The sequence below is a fragment of the Cydia pomonella genome, chromosome 6 (genome assembly GCF_033807575.1).
Source record: "Cydia pomonella isolate Wapato2018A chromosome 6, ilCydPomo1, whole genome shotgun sequence".
NCBI classification, from domain to species: Eukaryota; Metazoa; Arthropoda; class Insecta; order Lepidoptera; family Tortricidae; genus Cydia; species Cydia pomonella.
Window position 1 is genome coordinate 14774955 of NC_084708.1, and position 20646 is coordinate 14795600.

Sequence of the window (20646 nt, forward strand, 5' to 3'; positions counted from 1 at the left end):
GGTCCGATTGGCATCTATAAGTGCGAAAATCGAAGTTCGTCAATAGGGTTGTTTCCATCTACAAATCTTAGGGCAGAATTGTATCCCAATAAATTCTTTTGGATTATAAGAACATGTTAAACTACTTTTAGGGGACCTGTAATGACCATATTTTTGTAAATATTTAATTTAAAATATCTTTTGGCACACGTCACGTGACCAAACTCGAAACGCCATTGAAGATTCTGATGACGTCACAACTCTCGGATTGACACTGTTGACAGTTAGGCGATAGACAACAAATGACAAATGTCAGTTGACAGTTCGTATCTTCTACGTGTGTATGTAGTTATGTGTCAAACCGTAAACTGTGACGTCACACAATTTTCAAAGAGCGTTTTGGGCGCGAAAGCATCTGTCAAAATATATTTTGTTAATTTAACATATTAAAAGCCGTTTTTAGTATAAAAGTTAAATTTTAGGGCAACTTTTAGTTAATATAGAACGTAATACAAGCGTTTCAAAAAATTGGAAACAATCCTGAAAACCAAAGTTCGTCAATTGCGGGCATTTTTCTTTGTCACTCTAATTTGGTCTTAGTGAGAGTAAAAGAGAAAGATCCCGCAATTTGCGAATTTCGGTTTTCGCGGTAGGCCCCCAGATATCAGATTCGATTTCAGGGCCCGAGAAAAAATATTTTTCCGTTTCACTAATTCTCAGCAAATCGTTTACAATATTTGAAATGTAAGAAAATGTTTCATATGCAAAAATATCAAAACCTCTTTAGCAATTAAGTAGAGACAAAGTATTTTTACATTTCAAATATTGTTAACAATGTGCTGATATTCCGTGAAACGAGAACGTTTATCAGGCCCGAAATTGGGACTGATTTCGGGCCCGAAATCGGGAATGGTGGATATAATCGGCGCTTGAAGTGCCAATTACATCCACACTTTATCAGGCCTGCGCTATAACCGCGAAAGTCGAAGTTCGTCAATTGCGGGCTTTTTTCTCTGTCACTATTTACGTCTTAGTGAGAGTAAGAGTGCCAATTACATCCATACTTTATCAGGCCTGATATCAGATCCGATTTCAGGCACGAGAAAGAATATTTTTCCGTTTCACCAAATATCAGCAATACCTTCGTTTACAATATTTGAAATGTAAAAAAAATGGTTCATATGCAAAAATACCAAATATTGAACATTTTAGGCTATTAGAGATAATGTATTTTTTACATTTCAAATATTGTTAAAGATGTGCTGATATTCCGTGAAACGAAAACGATTATCTGGCCCGAAATCGGGACTGATTTCGAGCTCGAAATTGGAAAGTCTGGATGTAATTGGCGCTTAAATTGTGCTAATTGTCAAAATATTCAAGCATTTTAAGCAGCGGAAGTGGCGTATGTGACAAAGTATGGTCACACTGAATTTTTTTTTTAACATTTTCCAGCCAGGCAGGCGGACAGATGGCAATATGGCTGTAGCTTTCAAGTTTCGCTGGTAGTGTGCGGTGCTCACATCGTTTCTAGTGTGGTCGAAGCAAATCCGACGACTCAAAGTTTCTCTTTTAATTTTTTAGCTGTCGTTGCTCATGTTTACATTGTTTTAACAAAATTTGTGTACATAAATTTCTGGTTTTTCAACTCCTTCGTCATCAGATTCATGCGACGACAAAATGGCGTCGCTTGACAAGATTCTACTGCAAATTTATTTTTCACATTTTATTGGTTTAACATAGAAAAATGTTTAAAAACATAATTTCAAGATATTATTTGTGCTTTTTCTCAATGAAATCTCTAATTGAAATTTATTTCATTTATCAATTTTCTTAGTAATAGTGAAATCAACTTATTTTCTTCAAAATGCACCTGGTAAGTGTTATTGAGGCTTATTTCATCAATATTTAGTGTATTTCATTGCTTTATTTAACAATTTATGTTTTCATCATTGGTGGAAACTTCTAGAAGTCTTGGGTGTGGCTCTGATTGAGGGTGAATTTTTGAGACGTAATTTCAGTTTTAAGGGTTTTTGTGATTGTTTACAACAGTATTCCCGGTTTTTATGTATGAAAATGTTGTTACACAGTTAAATAATTACCTTTCTTTCGTTCTTTGTTACGTAACCTTTCCATACAGAGAAATAAAAATGGAATTGGATGAGGGTCCCTTTTTGCAATTTGCTTTTGAAAATTGGTCTTGCTATTGTGTGCCCATGTAAATAAAGATCAATTGAGGTTATGTTTCAATAGTTAGCTCTATTCAAGTCTTTTTAATATACTTAAAATAGCCCAGTTTCTGTGGAGCACTTGGAAACTATATTAGTTAAAATGAGCCATCTAAATACTGAAATTTATTTACTTTTTGTTAAAAACATACATAATTTGAGGTTATACTCTCATTCATTATGTTTATTTTTTGTTATCCTGTGTGGTTTTTTGTGTTTTGTGCTTGCTATTTATATTTTTGTGCATTTATTGGAACAGAAGAGATAATACACTTCTTGGGACCAAAATCCATTTTCAGAACAGCGGACACTGTTCGGTGACCAATCTAGTATTGCATCTACCCTGATCTTTAGTGAATTCATTTGTATATCTCTGAAATTTTAATTGTATTAAATAATAAGCTGCAAAAGTAGCTTATTCCTCACTTAGGTTGTCAAATTTTTGTTATGCACCATCAAAATTATGCATAATAAATTTGCTATAAATTGTGTATGTTTTAAAAACTGTGTCGATGTTCAGTCATATTTCTATTAATCTTAATTAAGATATTAAGACAAATTTAGTTGGTACAATTATATGTATACTTTTAGAACGGCTCAATGAAAGAATCTGGAAGTGATTCGGCAAGTGAGAAAGGTGACAAATCTGAATCAAGTGGATCTGGTTCAGGAAGTGAGAGGTATGGTAATATTTAATAATCTGGTTTTGATATATTTTTTTTAAAGTGGCATTATAGTATTTGTAATTTTTTCAACAGTGATAGTGGGTCCAGTTCATCAGGGTCTGGATCAGAAGCAAAGTCCGGGTCTGAAAAATCATCAGCGCATGATGGACATCATAGTGATTACTCCAAATCATCACCTAAAAATAGTAATGCAAATTCTACAAAATCTGATCATCACACAGATAAAGACTCTTCTGATGATTTTCATTCAAAATCTAAAACAACAAATAATCATGGGAAAGTGAATTCGGAATTCTGGGAAGATAATCCAGACATTTATGGCATCAGAAGATCAGGTAGATCAAGGAAGAAGCCTGATCGACTTAAAGTAGCAGATAGTGATTCCAGTGATAAAGGGCGAAGTCAGAATAGGAAGAGCAGAAAAAGAAGGTACCTACTCTATATATAATGTATGCTATTTTAATTGTGATGTTGAACTTACTTGCATATAAACTGCTAATATTTGATTTTGTAGTGACTCATGGAATTCAGATTCTTCAGATAGTGATAGTGACATGAAAGGTTCCCCTCCCCCACCTTCTAAACGACCTGGCCAAAGAAGTGTACCTCTCAGAAAAAAGAAGCCAGCTAGAAGAAGAAGACTGTCCAGTGAAGATGAAGAAAGTACTGAAGGCTCTGATGAAGAATCACAAAGGTATTTTTTTTTCCTAGTGGTCATTTTGTTTGTGTTTTAAATAGGTCCTATGTGTTTGAGCTGGGACATGTGCTGTTGTATTAAAATGTAAGATACACTAAGTTTAGTTTGAAGTTTTGAGTATTCTGACAATTGATATTCTTATTTGGGAACAGTCGTGCAGCAACACGTCGAGCTGCAGCCGCCGTTAGTTATAAGGAAGCTAGTGATGAACAAACTGATTCATCAGATCTTTTGGATCCAGTAGAAGGTGGTGAAGGCGAAGCTGAAGCAGAACCTGAAGTTGAAGACCACAGTGAAACTATTGAAAGGGTCTTAGGTCACCGAAGAGGAAAAAAAGGAGGTAAGATGTGCTTCAATAACAATGGTTCCGTATCTTTATTTATATATTGGTGAGTTGTAATGTGCATTTAGGTGCAGATATCCATGTAAAATTTTAGCTAATGTCTTCTTATCATTGTGCAGTCACTGGGAATGTGACTACAATATACTACATAGAAGAAAATGGAGATCCTAATGAAGGGTGTGACCCTACTGATGAAGAATCAACGGAACCACAGTACCTGATCAAATGGAAGGGCTGGTCTCATATACATAACACATGGGAATCAGAAAAATCATTAGCTGAACAAAAAGTTAAAGGCCTTAAGAAATTAGAAAACTATATTAAGAAAGAATCAGAATTGTCTTGGTGGAGGAAACAAGCCGGTCCTGAAGATATTGATTATTTTGAATGCCAAGCTGAATTACAACAAGAATTAGTTAAGACTTACAACAATGTTGAACGAATTATAGGTAATTATTTATAATTGTTACACAAAGCTAATAGCCACTCCACTTATCTGACGAATAAAGTCATCATTGGTGTTTCACAATCTTCAAATAAGCTTAACTGGTAGATAAAGTGCTAATTTTTGCAGGAAGTTTTATCTGGCAGTTAATTTATTTGTTAATTAGCTATCTAACACTTTACTTGGACATTGTAAAACAGGTCCTTAGTATGTTTAACCACTGGTTTTGTAGACACAATTTCATAAATATTTCAAGTCGTAAGACACCTACATACATTTAACAATATTACAGTAACTCTTATAATGCAATGAAATGAAAAAGTCAGTTACCTTATTTGATTCTTATTAAATTGAATATGTTGTTTGTAGCTGAGCAAACTAGAGAAATAGAAGGTGGTGGGACTGCTCATGAATATTTTTGTAAATGGGAATCTCTCCCTTATGCTGACGCAACTTGGGAGGATTCTGCCCTGATTGAGAGAAAGTGGCCTGTTAAAGTGGAACAATTTAAGGCTAGAGAAGGAGCTAACACTACTCCCTCAAGACATTGCCCTGTTCTAAGAAGAAGGCCTAAGTTTCATCAAGTCAAATCACAACCAGAGTATTTAGGCTCTGATCAGGTATATGATATGTTTATTATATGTTTCTTTTCTTACTGTAAATTGATACGCTTGTCTATATCAGTAATGTGTATTGTATTTTACAGACATACTGTTTAAGAGATTATCAAATGGACGGATTAAACTGGTTAATACATTCCTGGTGTAAAGAGAACTCTGTCATTTTAGCTGATGAGATGGGCTTAGGAAAAACTATTCAGGTAATAATAATTTCTACAGAGCAATTTTCATTCGTAAGTATAATAATATTTAAAACTTAAGTTGCATTTTTATCTTTCAGACAATATCATTTTTATATTACCTGTTTAAATCTCAACAACTGTATGGACCATTCCTGTGTGTTGTACCTCTAAGTACTATGACGGCATGGCAGAGAGAGTTTCAACAGTGGGCGCCTGATATCAATGTCGTTGTTTACATTGGTGACGTCATCAGCAGAGACATTGTAAGAATCCATAAAATGCATCTCTTTATTTACTATTTATTTTATTATGAATGACTTCAAAAATAGTAATTTAAATTTATTTAAGGTATTATTGTTTGTAGATCAGGCAGTTTGAATGGAGCTTTCATCCTTCGAAGAGATTAAAATTCAATGCCATCCTTACCACCTATGAAATATTGCTAAAAGATAGGCAATTCTTAAGACAATTTAGTTGGGCATGCTTATTAGTAGATGAGGCTCACAGATTAAAAAATGATGATTCTTTGTTGTACAAAGCATTAAAAGAATTTGACACGAATCACAGGCTACTAGTCACGGGTACTCCATTACAAAATTCGCTTAAGGAGCTGTGGGCTCTTTTACACTTCATAATGCCTTACAAGTAAGTGGATCAAAATTTTCTTTGTCTGAATTTGAAAACCAATACATGTGAGGATAATCCTAAAATTATTTCTTGTATATTTAGGTTTGAATCATGGGAAGACTTTGAAAAAGACCATGAAGATGCTGCCACAAAGGGGTATGAAAAACTTCATAAGCAGTTGGAACCCTTTATTCTCAGAAGGCAAAAGAAAGATGTAGAGAAATCTTTGCCTGCAAAAGTGGAGCAAATATTGAGGGTTGAAATGACCTCAATACAAAAACAGTACTACAAATGGATTCTAACGAAGAATTACAGTGCTTTGCGCAAAGGTGTGAAGGGTTCTATAAACACGTTCATCAATATCGTGATAGAACTTAAAAAATGCTGCAATCATGCTCTTTTGACGAAACCTGAAGATTTTGAATCAAGAGCATCTCTTGCTACAACAGATGCCGTAGAGGTAAAATATGTTTAAGCCGTATTCAAGCAAATACAGGCACGTTTTTCAAGTAAAAGTTAATATATATTAATTTTTATTTCAGAAATTGCTGAGAGGATCAGGAAAACTTCTTCTTTTGGACAAACTGCTGTGCAGATTAAAAGAGACTGGACATAGGGTGTTAATATTCTCACAAATGGTGCGAATGTTAGACATCTTGGCCGAATATTTACAAAGAAGACATTTCCCCTTTCAACGTCTAGATGGCAGCATTAAAGGAGAAATTAGAAAGCAAGCTCTTGATCATTTTAATGCAGAGGGTTCAAACGATTTCTGTTTCCTCCTTTCTACAAGAGCTGGAGGGTTAGGTATTAATTTGGCTACGGCTGATACTGTGATAATTTTTGATTCTGATTGGAATCCACAAAACGACTTGCAAGCTCAAGCTCGCGCACATCGAATTGGTCAAAAGAATCAGGTAATTCTTGTAACACATGTTACATAAAACAGGCAATACATGGGTTATACTGAAGGTTCGTATAATGACCCATTTAGAGATGGCGCAGTGAAAGAAAGGTTTATTGTTTGAAAATGTAACTTAAAAAAAATTGAGGTACAACTTATTTGGATGGAATACGTATTTTAGGAATGCTGGCAGTTTTAAAATTGAATGTCGAGCGTTTTTATAATTTTAAACGAAGAAAATTTGCGTAATAGTTTTTTATAAGACTTTCAAGTGCTCTCGGTCGACAATAAGTTTATGCCAGTATACTATAACAATGCCCAGTTATCGTGCGACTGTAGATACTCTACAAAATCACTGAGGGCCCAAAATAGCATTCAAAAAGTGCCTTAGGAATAATGGGCCGTGTACTTTTGAGTATGATCCAATCGTAAAGAAAATTTTCTCAAACTTGTATTGAAATGTTAACATGACTTCAAATTAGGTCCGGAAATACTACATATCAGTGATGAGTGAAGATGACATGTAAAGGAATTTCATACAGCCTTACACACCTAGGCCTGTAGGGCAACCTTCTTTTGTTATAAAACGTCAAATTATGACATGTCTTTGCATTCGACCATAAAAAACCTATAAGCAAAATTCTGCCATTATGCTTTTTATCTTTTTTTTTTCGTCTTTTTTTCTTTTTTGTGTCTGTTAAATATTACTTCAGTTATTCAAAGGGCAATTTAATTATTTTTGCGCTGCGACGCACGGTTTAGGAGATACAGCCCCATAAAGTTTTTTTTTCAGTCATGCAGAAATCTTTAAAGGGCTGTATCTCCTAAACCGGGCGTCGCAGCGAAATAATAATATTTTTGTTCCTCTTTTAGTAACCCCGAAGTAATAATAATAATAAAAACATTAAAAAGAAAAAAAAAAACAGAAAAAAGCGTAATGGCGTGTGTCAGAGCCAAAATAATTACATTTTTGTTCCCTTTCAATACCCCACGCACTGAATAACCTATCACATTAGGACATGAAACAATCATCATCATCATGCTATTTTTTTTATTATTTCATTGCAGGTTTGAGAAAAGCACGGGGTTGCCGGCCGCGTATCCCTATCCGGCCGGGTATCCTTATCCGTCTATATCTACTTGGCTTGCAAACCCTTCGTTTCCCGTCCTCTATTAATAGTAGTGTACTACACATTGCCAAGAAGAGTTAAGAAAAGGAATTATACATTATTATATTTTTTTTATTATTTTTTTTAATTTATTTAGATATCTCCTACAATTTTTATTATTATTTATTTATTTTAAACTTTATTGCACAAATATAAGTAAGAAGTACAATAGACGGACTTAATGCCTTGAGGCAGTATCTACCAGTCAACCACTGGGCCACAGAATAACTAATAGTACTACCGTACAGAAAGTTCACTCCTTCACAAAAGTCAGATTTAGATATAAAATTATACCTATACTCGCCGCCTGCAAGCAAAATTTAAACTTGTAACCCCGCACGAACCGTGAATCTTTGCGCACCGCAGTTTTATGACCCAGCTGTGAGTGCCGGCACAGGGTTGTCACTTGACAAGTTTTTGTACCTATACCTACTAATTATTTTTAAGGTAAATCATTATGTAGGAATTACAAACGTTGATTCTGTAAACATAAAATTTTTATCCGGAGATAGTATGTCTGATTCTCATCTCACGGAAATATATGTCGGTCAGTTCCTAATATTGTTTCTGGGCAACCAATATTCAATAAATTAAGGATGTCTATTTTAACTTTTACTAAGTAAGGACTCCGGGAACTAAAGAAGAAATGCGAACCGATCGGGCGCCACCGCCTTTACGCTTGCTTCCAAGACGACGACGCGCCATAATCATAGTCTAAGAGCTGGCAACTTAATTATGTTAATTGTTAAATTAGTTTATTGGACCGATGGGCGTTTAACTGAGTATTTGTAACGAAATAAAATACAAATAGGTACAAAAATCAAATGTGTTTATTACAACATTATCTTTGAATTGTTTTACTTTTAAGTATTATTTAATTGATTTATCCCAAATTTAAAAGTTCGATTATTAAATCTCAGAGTTGAAAATATACAATCTTAATAAATAGTCCGCAGGGAAACACGAATATGGCAATTACCTACGTAAATGAATCTCTTGCAGTAATTGAAATATTTCACTTCGAGGATTTCCGTGTAAATATAGTGCTTAAAATTGTGTGTAAATGCAATCCCTAATTTTTTAACGTACTCATTTATTTCCTGAGAAGGCACTCGGCGGCAAAATTTGTTCAACCTCTCGTGCTTCAAGGCCCTCACACGCTCAAAATTCCACTATTTGAACCACTCGCTACGCTCGTGGATCAATTATGAAATCTTTCGCTGCCTCGGATCTGAATATAATAACAAGAAGTTAAACAACAACTTTGCCCCCTTGTATAATAAATAACTATTTAACCACACCTATGCGAGGAAACTACAATTTGTTTTCATTGCAACAATTTTTATTACATGTATTATTACATGTAATATTAATTATATGTAATATTTATTATTCAAAATAATCGTTTAAGTATTATTAGTCTATCCAACAAGCTAATTAACGCGTGAACAACAAATCAAAATCTAATTACGTTAACTCTCTAGAGGATAAAATGCAACTTTACTCACTGTTTTTAAAGGGTAAAATCAGCCTGTACGAGCGGGTGTGGTAAAAAATATGTTTTGTGTGAATGTCGAAATTGTTGAAAAGAAAGTACGATTCGCGAAAAGGTTACTAGCTCTTAGACTATATCAATCATCAACCTACTTGACGACGTAATTATAGGTACCTTCTTGTTTAACATTTTGTGATACATTGTTGTTGATATATGTGTGTACCTATAAGTTATTCATAAGGAATAATTTAGTAGGTGCTTAATAGACCTTACCCCCCAGGCTATTGAAAAATTCTTAGAAGTAGGTATTTACCAGTGGCGGATCGTTCAAAGAACTCGATTCCTATCGGCTTGTCTAATTACAGCCCATTAAGTACTTTTACGATCGGTTCATGGAGAAAAGGAAAGCAAAATTAGCTCCGGGTTCTCTACGAATATTAGTGACGCGCCGCCACTGGTATTTACCTAGTCTAAGTTTAGGAATGCATAATTCATTTTAATTTGGTCTAAAGCGCTTTAGTTTTATGCAAACAAAACAAATCAAAATGTTATCGAATTTGATTAATGAGTATTTATGTTATGGTTTAAAGTTTAAATTCATCAAAATGACTTAACTTACAATATCTTCCAGAATTTAAAAAAAATGTTATATCTGCTTCCTTGTTCTTCCGTTTATTCAGACATCAGTAAACAGAACAATATATTTTATACGGATTAGATCGAGATTTAGGTTTCAAATCCATTGCGTATTTTCAAATTTGCGCGAGCGCCACGTGACACGACTATCGTGATCGTGCGAGCCGAGCGGCAGCCCGCTGCTATACGCCTGCCCGGGAGGCGCGCCGGCCAAATATACCTAAACTGCGTAGTGACACCCCCCTGACTGGGCCAAACATAAATTTGCTAAGGTGGGTGCAGTGTGAAAAAATCTAGACTAGATAATATCTAGCAGGTGCTTGTAGAGCATTCGGTTGAAAGTCAGCTTGTTTGGGGCTTGTCTAATCGTTAGAGGGAGCGCATTCCACAGACGTATTGCTTTAACAGCGAAAGAAGACGTGAGAAAACCGGTATGGTGAGGAAGTTTTTGAGATTATATGAACTTTCAGTATGACCTGTTATGGATACCTAATAGTTTTTTCATCACACTTGCTTGAAAAAGATCTTATTTCATGCAGGGGTACTACACATAAAATCATTTTGTCACAGGTAAACATCTACCGGTTAGTCACCGCGCGATCCGTGGAAGAAGATATTGTAGAACGCGCGAAACGAAAAATGGTGCTAGATCATCTTGTCATCCAGAGGATGGACACAACTGGCAGGACCGTCCTCAACAAGCGCGATTCTTCCGGTACAACGGCCAATAATCCGTTCAATAAGGAGGATTTGAATGCCATTCTAAAGTTCGGCGCTGAGGAGTTGTTCAAGGATGATGATGAAAACGACGAGGAGCCTGTCGTAAGTTACATTTATATTTTAGTGTTAATGGATTCACTGCCAACGTTTTCGTAGTGCTACGCTCGTAATCGATCCAAGCGTTTTCCCGCTTTGTAGTGGAGAGCTACAACGAACAGAATCCGCCGAGCGGGTTCCCGGCACTCAATGTGTTAACAGGTGGGGATTTTTACCCCAGTAGTTATACTGGTGTGGTAAGGGATTACCATCACATTTTTTTTTCAATTTTATATTTTGCTCAAAAATATTGTGAGTTATGTGTATTAATTAGGGAATTATTGACATTGTCCTTTTTTTTGGTTTCAGTGTGATATTGATGAGATTTTGCAACGCGCCGAAACTCGCGACGAGGGTCCGGCTATGGTTGGAGATGAACTCTTGTCGGCATTCAAAGTCGCTAGTTTCGCATTTGACGAAGAGAAAGCGGTTATGGAAGTCAAAAAAGAAACTACAGAAGAAGAAAGCAAAGATTGGGTATGAACAATATTTAACACTGGGATAGTAGTGACTATTTACATTTACCTCAAAAAAAAATAGAAAAAAAATATTTAATGAACTAAAATGTTCTTTATATGAGTTAAAGGCACGATTATCTAAGTAATGCTATTATGTTTAAGGATGATATAATTCCCGAAAACGTGCGAAAGACCATTGCTGAAGAAGAAAAGAACAAGGAAATGGAAGATTTGTACTTACCACCTAGAAGAAAGAATTTACAAAACAATAGCGCAGAAAGCAGTACGTACATAATTTCTCATACATTTATTTAAGCTTATCAATTCAATTATTTATTTATGTCGAATCTAGGGAAATCCATATAGTGTTAGTACAGTACAACGAATCTTAAAATAAATTTAGGTTAGGTACACAAAATTTACAAATAATTTGATACACACATGACACATTAAGATAGACAACACAAAAAGTAATATATGTAATAAAATAAATAAAATAAAATCTATGCAATCTAGATGCACTATTTCTCAGCATCTGTTGCTGTCACATGCAGACTATTCCAATGCTTGAGTAATGGTGCATCTACCTTACCTGCCAACGTTTTCTTTTATCGGTCCATTTCTATTAATTAAATATATACATGAATATCGGCGCCGTTTGTACATAACTATGCCTATTGTACGTGAAATAAATTCCATAAAGTGACGTCGCCGTGCCGATGTATCGACGAGTAGCATAATTAGTGACATTATTTTTAGGACGTAACCGAAAACGTGGCGGCCGAGCCTCAGGTGGCGAAGGTGATGGGGAAGGGGAGGCCGACGAAAGCTACGCTTCCGAGGGCGATGCCAGCGCCGACGACGACCGGCCGCGAAAGCGTGGCCGTCCACCCGCCTCACACAGGGAGAAGATCAAAGGATTTACGGATCAAGAGGTACCTACATCGTCTATTTCTTGTTAATCAACACGTATCTGATGTGGGAAGAGGCAGCCTAGCCCAATGTTTTCTATCATCTGCCAAGCTAAGATGAATATTTGCTTGAGGCGTACCAGTTTAACCGTGTGATCTGTAAGAATAGTACAATTTCTTCTGCAGATAAGGAGATTTGTGAAGAGTTATAAGAAGTTTTCTGCACCCCTAAAACATCTTGACAGTATAGCATGTGATGCTGAACTGCAAGAAAAACCATTGGCGGAATTAAAGAAGCTAGGCGAGATACTTCAAGAGAGGTGTAAGGCTGTCTTAAACGATACTTCAGAACAGACAAGTAAGTTCAGGGATCTAAAATTTATTATAATTATATCTCAGATATTTAACTAACTGTAACATACATAACATTAAACAAAGTTTAAAATTAAATTTGTGTGGCCAAATATTTTCAGTTTACTGCTGCTATAGTTATAAAAGCACTAATGTTCTTAGATATGTTTACTTTTATCCTATTTCCTTATAAATTCAATATATACAATTATTTAGAATCAAACACAGTATAATAATCATTAATCAATAATCATACATTGATTGTTTACTTGGTTCACAATCCACCTCATACTAGTTTAACCTTTTCGCCGCCAAGAAATAAAAGCGATGGTGCACCCCCACACCACGCTCGTTTTATGTCGTGACTTGGAAAGGAACTATAGGGATGCCAAAAGTCTTATCGATAACTCAAATATAGCTACTTATTATCAATGTGAAATAAAGAATATAAACGAATACAATACTTTTAATGTATCTAGAATAGTATTTAATTATTTCTTTGCATTATAGATAGTTAATTGACGAATTAAAGCATCAATTATGACAACGTTGTCTTTACTGCAACTGATGTGTGCCACAACTCTAAGAACTTAAAATGTAGTTGCTGTCGAACGACATCTATCTAATCTCGACTAGGGATGCGATACTACGATGTTAAATAATAATAAGTGTTTATTGCGATGCATTCAAACTTCAATAGAAGTTAATAAGTGTATACAAATAAAACGCATAATAACTTTTAATAAAACTAATATCGACTTGTTAAGTAAGCGCTTATCGACGTTAAGAGATTGTCTACATTTCCTTCAAATTTGATTCTCGGGATGAAGTTTTATTGGAATCTGTATTTTTGTAAAGTATACTGCCTTCAAATTCCAAATTATAAATATTATGTTTCATCTAATGTCACAAGCCAAGCTTAATCTTTTTGGTCACAACACTAGTTAACTGCATTTCGAGTGTTTGGCGTGTCAATACTAATAAATACAGTTTATTCTTGTAAGTGATTTTGTTTGTCGTAAAACAAAAAAATTCGGTGGTAATGAGAATGTATGAACACACAAAAAGTTTGTTTAATACTTGCAGAATGCTTTAGGATTAAAAATTCTCCAATAGAACAACTGATTATGACAATAATGTTTTATGTATTCTTCAATTTCGTATGCAGTTTGTAGGTGGGTGGCAACATCGATGAACTCGAGCGGCGAAAGGGTTAAATTACTTGACGCATTTTGATTGTTAATTTCAGATGAACCAAGCGAGGGGCGTAAGAATGCTAGAAAAACGTTTAAACTCGGAGGTGTACCTGTAAATGCCAAAACGATGGCAGCGTGCCAAGACGAGCTTGCTCCTTTAGACGGATTCTTGCCAGAGACTAAAGAAGAAAGGTTAAAATGGCAATTAGATTTTAGGTAAGATCTTAATATATTAAAAATAAGAATAAATTATGTGGCATGAAATTACTACTAATATTCGTTGTTTGTTTGACTTAATTAGGACAAGACCAGCTAATTTCGATGTGGAATGGACAGTAGCAGACGACTCAAAATTGCTTGCCGGTATTTATCAGTACGGAATGGGCTCTTGGGAGGCTATCAAAATGGATTCTTCCTTTGAGATTGGTGAGAAAATTCTGACCAATGAAGACAAGAAACCTCAAGCTAAGCATTTACAGTCTAGAGCAGAATACTTGCTGAAGCTTATCAAAAAACTTCTCGATCAGAAAAACGGAAAACAGAAGCAAAGAAAGCCACGAATGAAACGAGGCAATAAAGAACCCGTCACTAAGGATATTATAGAAGATGATATTAGTTCTGCTGATGAGAAGAAAGGAAATAAGACTAAGAATGAAAAGGCAGACAAGGTTTGTAATTATAAATTATGTAGTGTAATTTTGCGTTTAAGCCTTTTTAAGGCAGAGGGAATATATATTCCCATCTGATTTTGAACTTTATTTCAACGTGATAGGGTTCAATTTTGCATAATTCGACACCCTTATGCCTAATACTAGTGATACTAGACGATGATAATACTATAACGATCACAGATCACCTGTCACCTCACCTACAGCATGGAGTATATAGTCGCCGGAATCGTATGAATTCTTGCATCTAAGCACGACCCGCTAGTTTTAGTTTCGTCCATATTTAGAGCCTGTAGATAGTGTAAATTAACCCATTCATGGCCAAGACACGTCGAGCGTACACAATACGACGGGCCACCATACAAACCGTTTTTAGCTAAAACGTATGACTCAGCTTATGGGTCTCTGGCCTGGCGCGTACGGTGAAAACATGCAACATTTTTACTAACCAACTTTGTTCTGTGCCTATCAAAAAAAAAAAAATTGCAGTTTGTGGGAAAAACATTTTTACTTGTTACATATTTAACTATCTGTGTTTGTTGTTGTTGTTTTTTGGGTCACATTTTGGAAGGTCAATTTGACCCATTTCCCGATTTCAGATGAAGATGAAATTTTGCATACATATGTAAATCGGATGACAACCCAACATTATGATATTTATGATTAACATGGAGCTGATCTGATGATGACGACTGAAAATGGCCATGGGAACTCTGTGATAAAACAACGCAAACGAATTGTGTTTGGGGTTGTTACAATTGTCTCGATAAGTATTAGGTGTATGTGAAAAACAGAGTACAGTCAGCGATAAAAGCTTTTACTAAAAATTAAAAATTAAACAAAAAAGTTCCGGTAATATTTATTAAGATTTATATTAATATTCATAATTAAGGGATTAAGATTCATAGGCAATGTCACAAAATACGAAATCACTAAACAGCACAGGAGCAGTGTAAAGTTGCCGACGAATAAATCGTGAATAAATAATATTTCCCGTATTACTCTAAAATACATCTCTAATAGGGGGGATGGGATGAAACACTTCTTGAACTCCTGTGAAAATACCATATGAAAGATAATACCGCCGCTTGGATGCATTCATCATATGTACTGTAAAAGTCATTATAATTTAGTAACAATAAACCACTTAAAATGTATTATAGTACGTTCTTTCTAATCTACCGTAGAAAAGGCGTTTTAAAAACCTAGTAAATATTTGTCACACGCTTTTATACAATATTAGTTAGTGGTGAGGTGGTAACTGTTTCAACTGCCTTGTTTTATATTGAAACAAAAAAAAAATGAATGAATATTAACATCATTGTAAGTAGGAAATTACCTACCCAATACAACGATCACCGAATATTATGACATAAAAGTACAGTGGGAGAAAATCCTCGTTGCCTTACCCCTCACACAAAACAAAATATTATTATACTACGGCTTGGTAAATGTTGCTTGCCATCGTCTAAACAGTAATCGGTTGTAAAATGGTACAACATCAAACAGCTTCAACATGTAATAAGCTTTAAAATCAGCCAATAAAGTTATTTTGGACTGCTACGGAAACATTTTGTAGTTTTTACAAGTAGCGCCAGACCACGGTGACCCATACTCTGAGTCATGTCAATAACGTCTAAAATATACATATTTTTGGTATCTTTGAAATATGGATTTTTCTGTTTGCTTGCAACGCGTATGTATCTAGAATTTCAGTATATTTACTATATTGCACTGATAGTAAACCATCATTCTAGGCTCTATTTTCATTAAAAAAAAAACTTGTATATAATATTTAATCGTAATATACCTTATAGAAATGGTTGTTAACTTAGTGGATACGTACGTTATTACGTCAAATCATGTTTCGTTCATGTGTACATCAGAATTTCTTCATGACTCACATGTGACTACTTTTTGAGCATGACCCATACGCTGAGTCGCTGGCCCTGAATGGGTTAAAAATATCTACTAAAGTTGAGTTATAGGCGTGGTGTACATGGGATTGATAAGCCCCGGAATCGCACTAATTTAATAGTACCTGAGCGTGATTGTTTATTTTATTCGGGAGTTTAGTTGTGAAGCTGTACTCGTCTAAATAAAACTTATCTACTAAACGTAAGTTATTGGCACGTGGCGAAGTCGGTTGGGAGAGAAGTGGCGCTGATTGTCTGAAATACACGTAATGTCAAACAAATTATTCAGCCGTTGGAACTAATTTTACTTCATTAGGTTTAATGTAGAAAAACCGACAAAATGACGGCAGCACTAGTCTTGCATGTAACGAATAGTCGTGGCGAACAATGGCTGTTTTTGCAAAATTGTGTAGGATGCTCGTTAAATTGCACCTGTGTGGGGTTGTCCCAGGACATTATTCCCAAAACTCTTTGTAATGCAGTATTTGTTTTTACCGGTATTTGAAGCAAGTACAACCCCTAGCTATTTCGCTCGTAGCGGCGTTAAAGTCAAGTCCAAGTCTCTTTTTATATGTAATTCAGTCACATGTATATATGCCATAAGTTATATAAATAATAGGTTAAAGTGGCCATTAGATACGTCATAACATACGTTAACATTAGATCTTTATTTCAGAATAAAACGAAAGAAGAAATATCACACGACGAAGGAACTGACAAGAAGGATAAAAACAAAAAACGCTCAAAAAAAGGCGAAAAAGAGCGGCTAAAAGGCGACAAAGTCAAGGGCCGTAAGAAGCCTGCAGGGGGACCCATGCATTTTACCGCTAATCACGAGCCACGTGCCTTAGAGGTGTTAGGAGATCTCGACCCTGCAGTCTTTGAAGAGGTATAATGATTTACTATGAATAAACGCTTCGCTTCCTAAACGTAAATCGAATTACTTCTCTACTAGTTTCTTCTTTTTTTTTTCAGTGCAAAGAAAAGATGAGACCCGTAAAGAAAGCTCTAAGAGCATTAGATAATCCAGACCAGACATTGACAGAATCAGAACAAGTAACGAAAACCAGAACATGTTTGACTCAAATAGGAACTCAAATAGACATATGTTTAGAAGAATATCCAGATCCTGAGAAGAAAGTTGAATGGAGAAGTAATCTCTGGTATTTTGTTTCAAAATTTACAAATTTTGATGCGAAACAGTTGTATAAGTTATATAAGTATGGTCTTAAGAAATCAGATACTCCCACCAAACAAAAGAAAGATTTAAAACACAAAGAAAATGTTAAGGTAAGAAATAAGAAACGTTAAATAACATGAATAAAAATGGGAATCCATGGGGCCTATGATGCACAGAGTTATCGTCGTGACAAAGCGGGTGTCACTTTTTCACACCGTGCGATTGAAAGAGACAAACATTGATCATTATGACCATCCTTACCGCGTGCTTTGAGGCATTGCCAAATTTCAATAAGCATTATTTTTATCGAGTTCAAGTTCAAATATACTTTGTTCATGTAGGCCTAGCAACAAGCTCTTATGAATAGTAAGACAGTATTACATATTATTATCTTAAGCTAATTAGAGCAATTTATTGATGTAAATATTATTTCATATATAATACTAATGAATATATTCCATTAGCATTTTACATCAGTTGCACTTTATTGTATAGTTGTAATCTTAAGTGGTTTCGTTTGCATTTATAAAATATAAGCTAACAGTTACATATTAATTCCAGGTTAAAAATAATCACAATGCCAATAATCATGTAAAAAATAATAAAGAGGCTAAAAATGGTGAAAATAATGTTAAGAAAGAGAAAAGGCCCAAAATAGAGAAAATAAAGTCTGAAAAGACGAATGAAAAAGTACCACACACATCGGGTGTTAAGAGAAAACTGGAAGAAGGAGAATGTGATCCAGAACCCAACGAGAATAAACGGCATGAAAGGTAATTAACGTTGTGATCCCATTGTATCTAAAATAACAGTAATTAATGTTCATCCTCATTCATTAACAACATATCTGTAGCGTTTGCTCGCCTTGCATCCATTTTATTTTCATCCACTTCATTCTAGCCTTAAAACTAACCTCATAGTTTTACTACTCCTAGTACTTTCATCGCCATCTCGCTTTTTTACATCCCTGCAGACATAAACACAAGCACTCGAGCACGGATAGGAGCCTGAAGCGCGATGATTTGACCTACAGAGAACGTAGTCGATCGGAGCGGGAGCGAGATCGCGAGCGGGATCGGGACCGAGACCGCGACAGAGAGCGGGAACGGGATCGCGACCGGTCGCGGACGCGGCGCGACAGCGGCGGCGTGACGCCGCGCGCGCGGCCCGCCTACCCGCCGCACGCGCACGGCGAGCACGCCGCGCACCCGGCGCACCCCGCGCACGCCGCGCACCCGCCGCACCCCGGCTGGACGCCGCCCGCCTACCCCGGCCCCCGCCAGTACCGCGGCGACCGGAACCCGAGGCCGCACGACAAGAGAAGGTAAGCGGAGATCGCATTCTCTGTTGATAATGACATGAAGATAACATGAACAAATATTTCCTTCTGCGTAATAATCCGCGATTTTTTCTGGAACGAAGTTCCTTATCGGATGGTTGGCAGATGGAGGCTAAGCGAAAATAAGTGTAAGATTTTTCCGTCAAGGCCTTCTTTTGTTTAAATTCTTTCTCGAGAATAAGTAGCCTAATTTCACAGACTTACCTATATACTATGTGGCGCAGTTGGCAAACAGCCGCTTCGAAACACGTGGTAACAGCGACGATCCGGGTTCGATCCCCGGACGTGTATGCAGGATTGCAGATATTACTTTTTGCACTTTTAATTTCATAAAAATGTTTTATGTTTAATTGTTCTTCCTGTCTGTAAGTCGCATTTCTGAACTGATATGTGAAATTTTGTGAGCAGTTTCGATAATTATTATTTAGTCAATTCAGTTTTTTTTGTATTTGTCAATCAATAATATACTAAGTTTATCGTGACGTAAGCTCGTAAATTATGTTGATTGTAACTAACAAAAGTGCTCGCATTATTACTTCGCACAAAAAGTAAGCTTTTCAATCTTTTAAATTGTCTTTTTAAAATAAAACAAGAATATTAAAATGAAAAAAAAAAAAAAAAAAATCTTCCTTAGGATGAAAGTGACTAACCATACATTTTTATTTTAGTAGGTACGGCTACGGCGGCATGGCGGGCAGCTACGGCGGCTACTACGACGGCGCGGCCATGCCCGGCGGCATGGGCTTCCCCCCCGCGCGCTCCTACCCTGAGGACTGGCGCGGGTACTCGCAGCCCGAGTACTACGACGAACGCGACTACGAGCGCGAGGTGTACAGGAGGGACTATGATCGTCGTGCCCCTCCCACTTAAAATTTACCACACCACTGACGCTTACCTGTAAATATAGTGTACATTCTAGTTTTAGTTAGAGATTAGATGTAATCCTTTCCCGTGGACGGCTGAATTGTGAAACTGTAAAGTGTAAGTGACAAATAGTGCTGTGGTTTTTATCTATGTGATAAGCGGAGCGCATCGTGTCTACGGAGACTTTGAATATTTCATTGACTGTGTTTTGTAAGTGAGACTGTATAGTAAATTTATTTATTACCGAATCTGTCTATTGTTAATGTACAGATTATAGATGAATACCATTGATTTTTTTATATTACTTCAATTTATTGCCGATTTTATCGCTTTAAAATATTTTACTGTAATCTGATTATCTATTTATTTGATGCCTCATCACGATAAACTTATATTTTTAATTAGACAGAAACACAGGTGATATAGTTCATAGTGATTGTACAAAATTAGCGATTGTTAGTAAGCTTACATATTATTCAAAATCATGTGCAATTTCAGAATGTATAGCTTGATGAAAGGGGCACATAAACTTTGTCATTGCATTTTAGCAGTGGGCAGGAAAGAGTGTTTTTTTTTGTACATTCATTTCTCGTTCTACGTGCATTTTCGAGTCCCATTGGGGCTCATACAGTCCTATTTTTATACATTATGTAAAGTCTTATTCTCTGTTACATGCAATTTAATGTAATGAGAGCGTGAAAGCGTCTTAATGGTATAAACCATGATAATAAACATATTAAAGTTAATTGCGTTTTTTTTTTAAACAAAACTTACCATTAAATGTTTACGTTGTTACATAAAAAGTAAAATTATAGGCAACGTAGCAACTTATCGTAAGCGTCCAAATCATTGGCAAATTCAAAAGCGCGCTATTAGGCTGTGTACAATCAGAGGAGTATTATTATTGAAACCTTTTGAACGTCAAGTACACCTATA

General features: G+C 35.8%; 1 protein-coding gene across 2 annotated transcripts; it reads left to right on the top strand.

Moving 5' to 3' along the window:
* The first annotated feature begins 1453 nt into the window (after positions 1–1453).
* On the top strand, positions 1454–20456 carry LOC133519059 (chromodomain-helicase-DNA-binding protein 1). 2 transcript variants are annotated; one of them, XM_061852948.1, is made up of 24 exons: positions 1454–1855; positions 2799–2887; positions 2966–3322; positions 3408–3587; positions 3743–3930; positions 4053–4382; positions 4748–4998; positions 5085–5198; positions 5279–5443; positions 5545–5825; positions 5910–6267; positions 6350–6724; positions 10582–10833; positions 11137–11304; positions 11448–11568; positions 12045–12220; positions 12383–12554; positions 13797–13959; positions 14045–14411; positions 17004–17216; positions 17303–17617; positions 18069–18280; positions 18481–18831; positions 19515–20456. In XM_061852948.1, exons 1-24 carry the CDS (start codon positions 1847–1849, stop codon positions 19714–19716), a joined length of 5409 nt encoding a protein of 1802 aa, XP_061708932.1. In that variant the 5' UTR covers positions 1454–1846; the 3' UTR covers positions 19717–20456. The 2 variants fall into 2 exon arrangements, with proteins under 2 accessions (XP_061708932.1, XP_061708933.1); XM_061852949.1 differs by having other exon boundaries at positions 18541–18831.
* Positions 20457–20646: the final 190 nt, after the last annotated feature.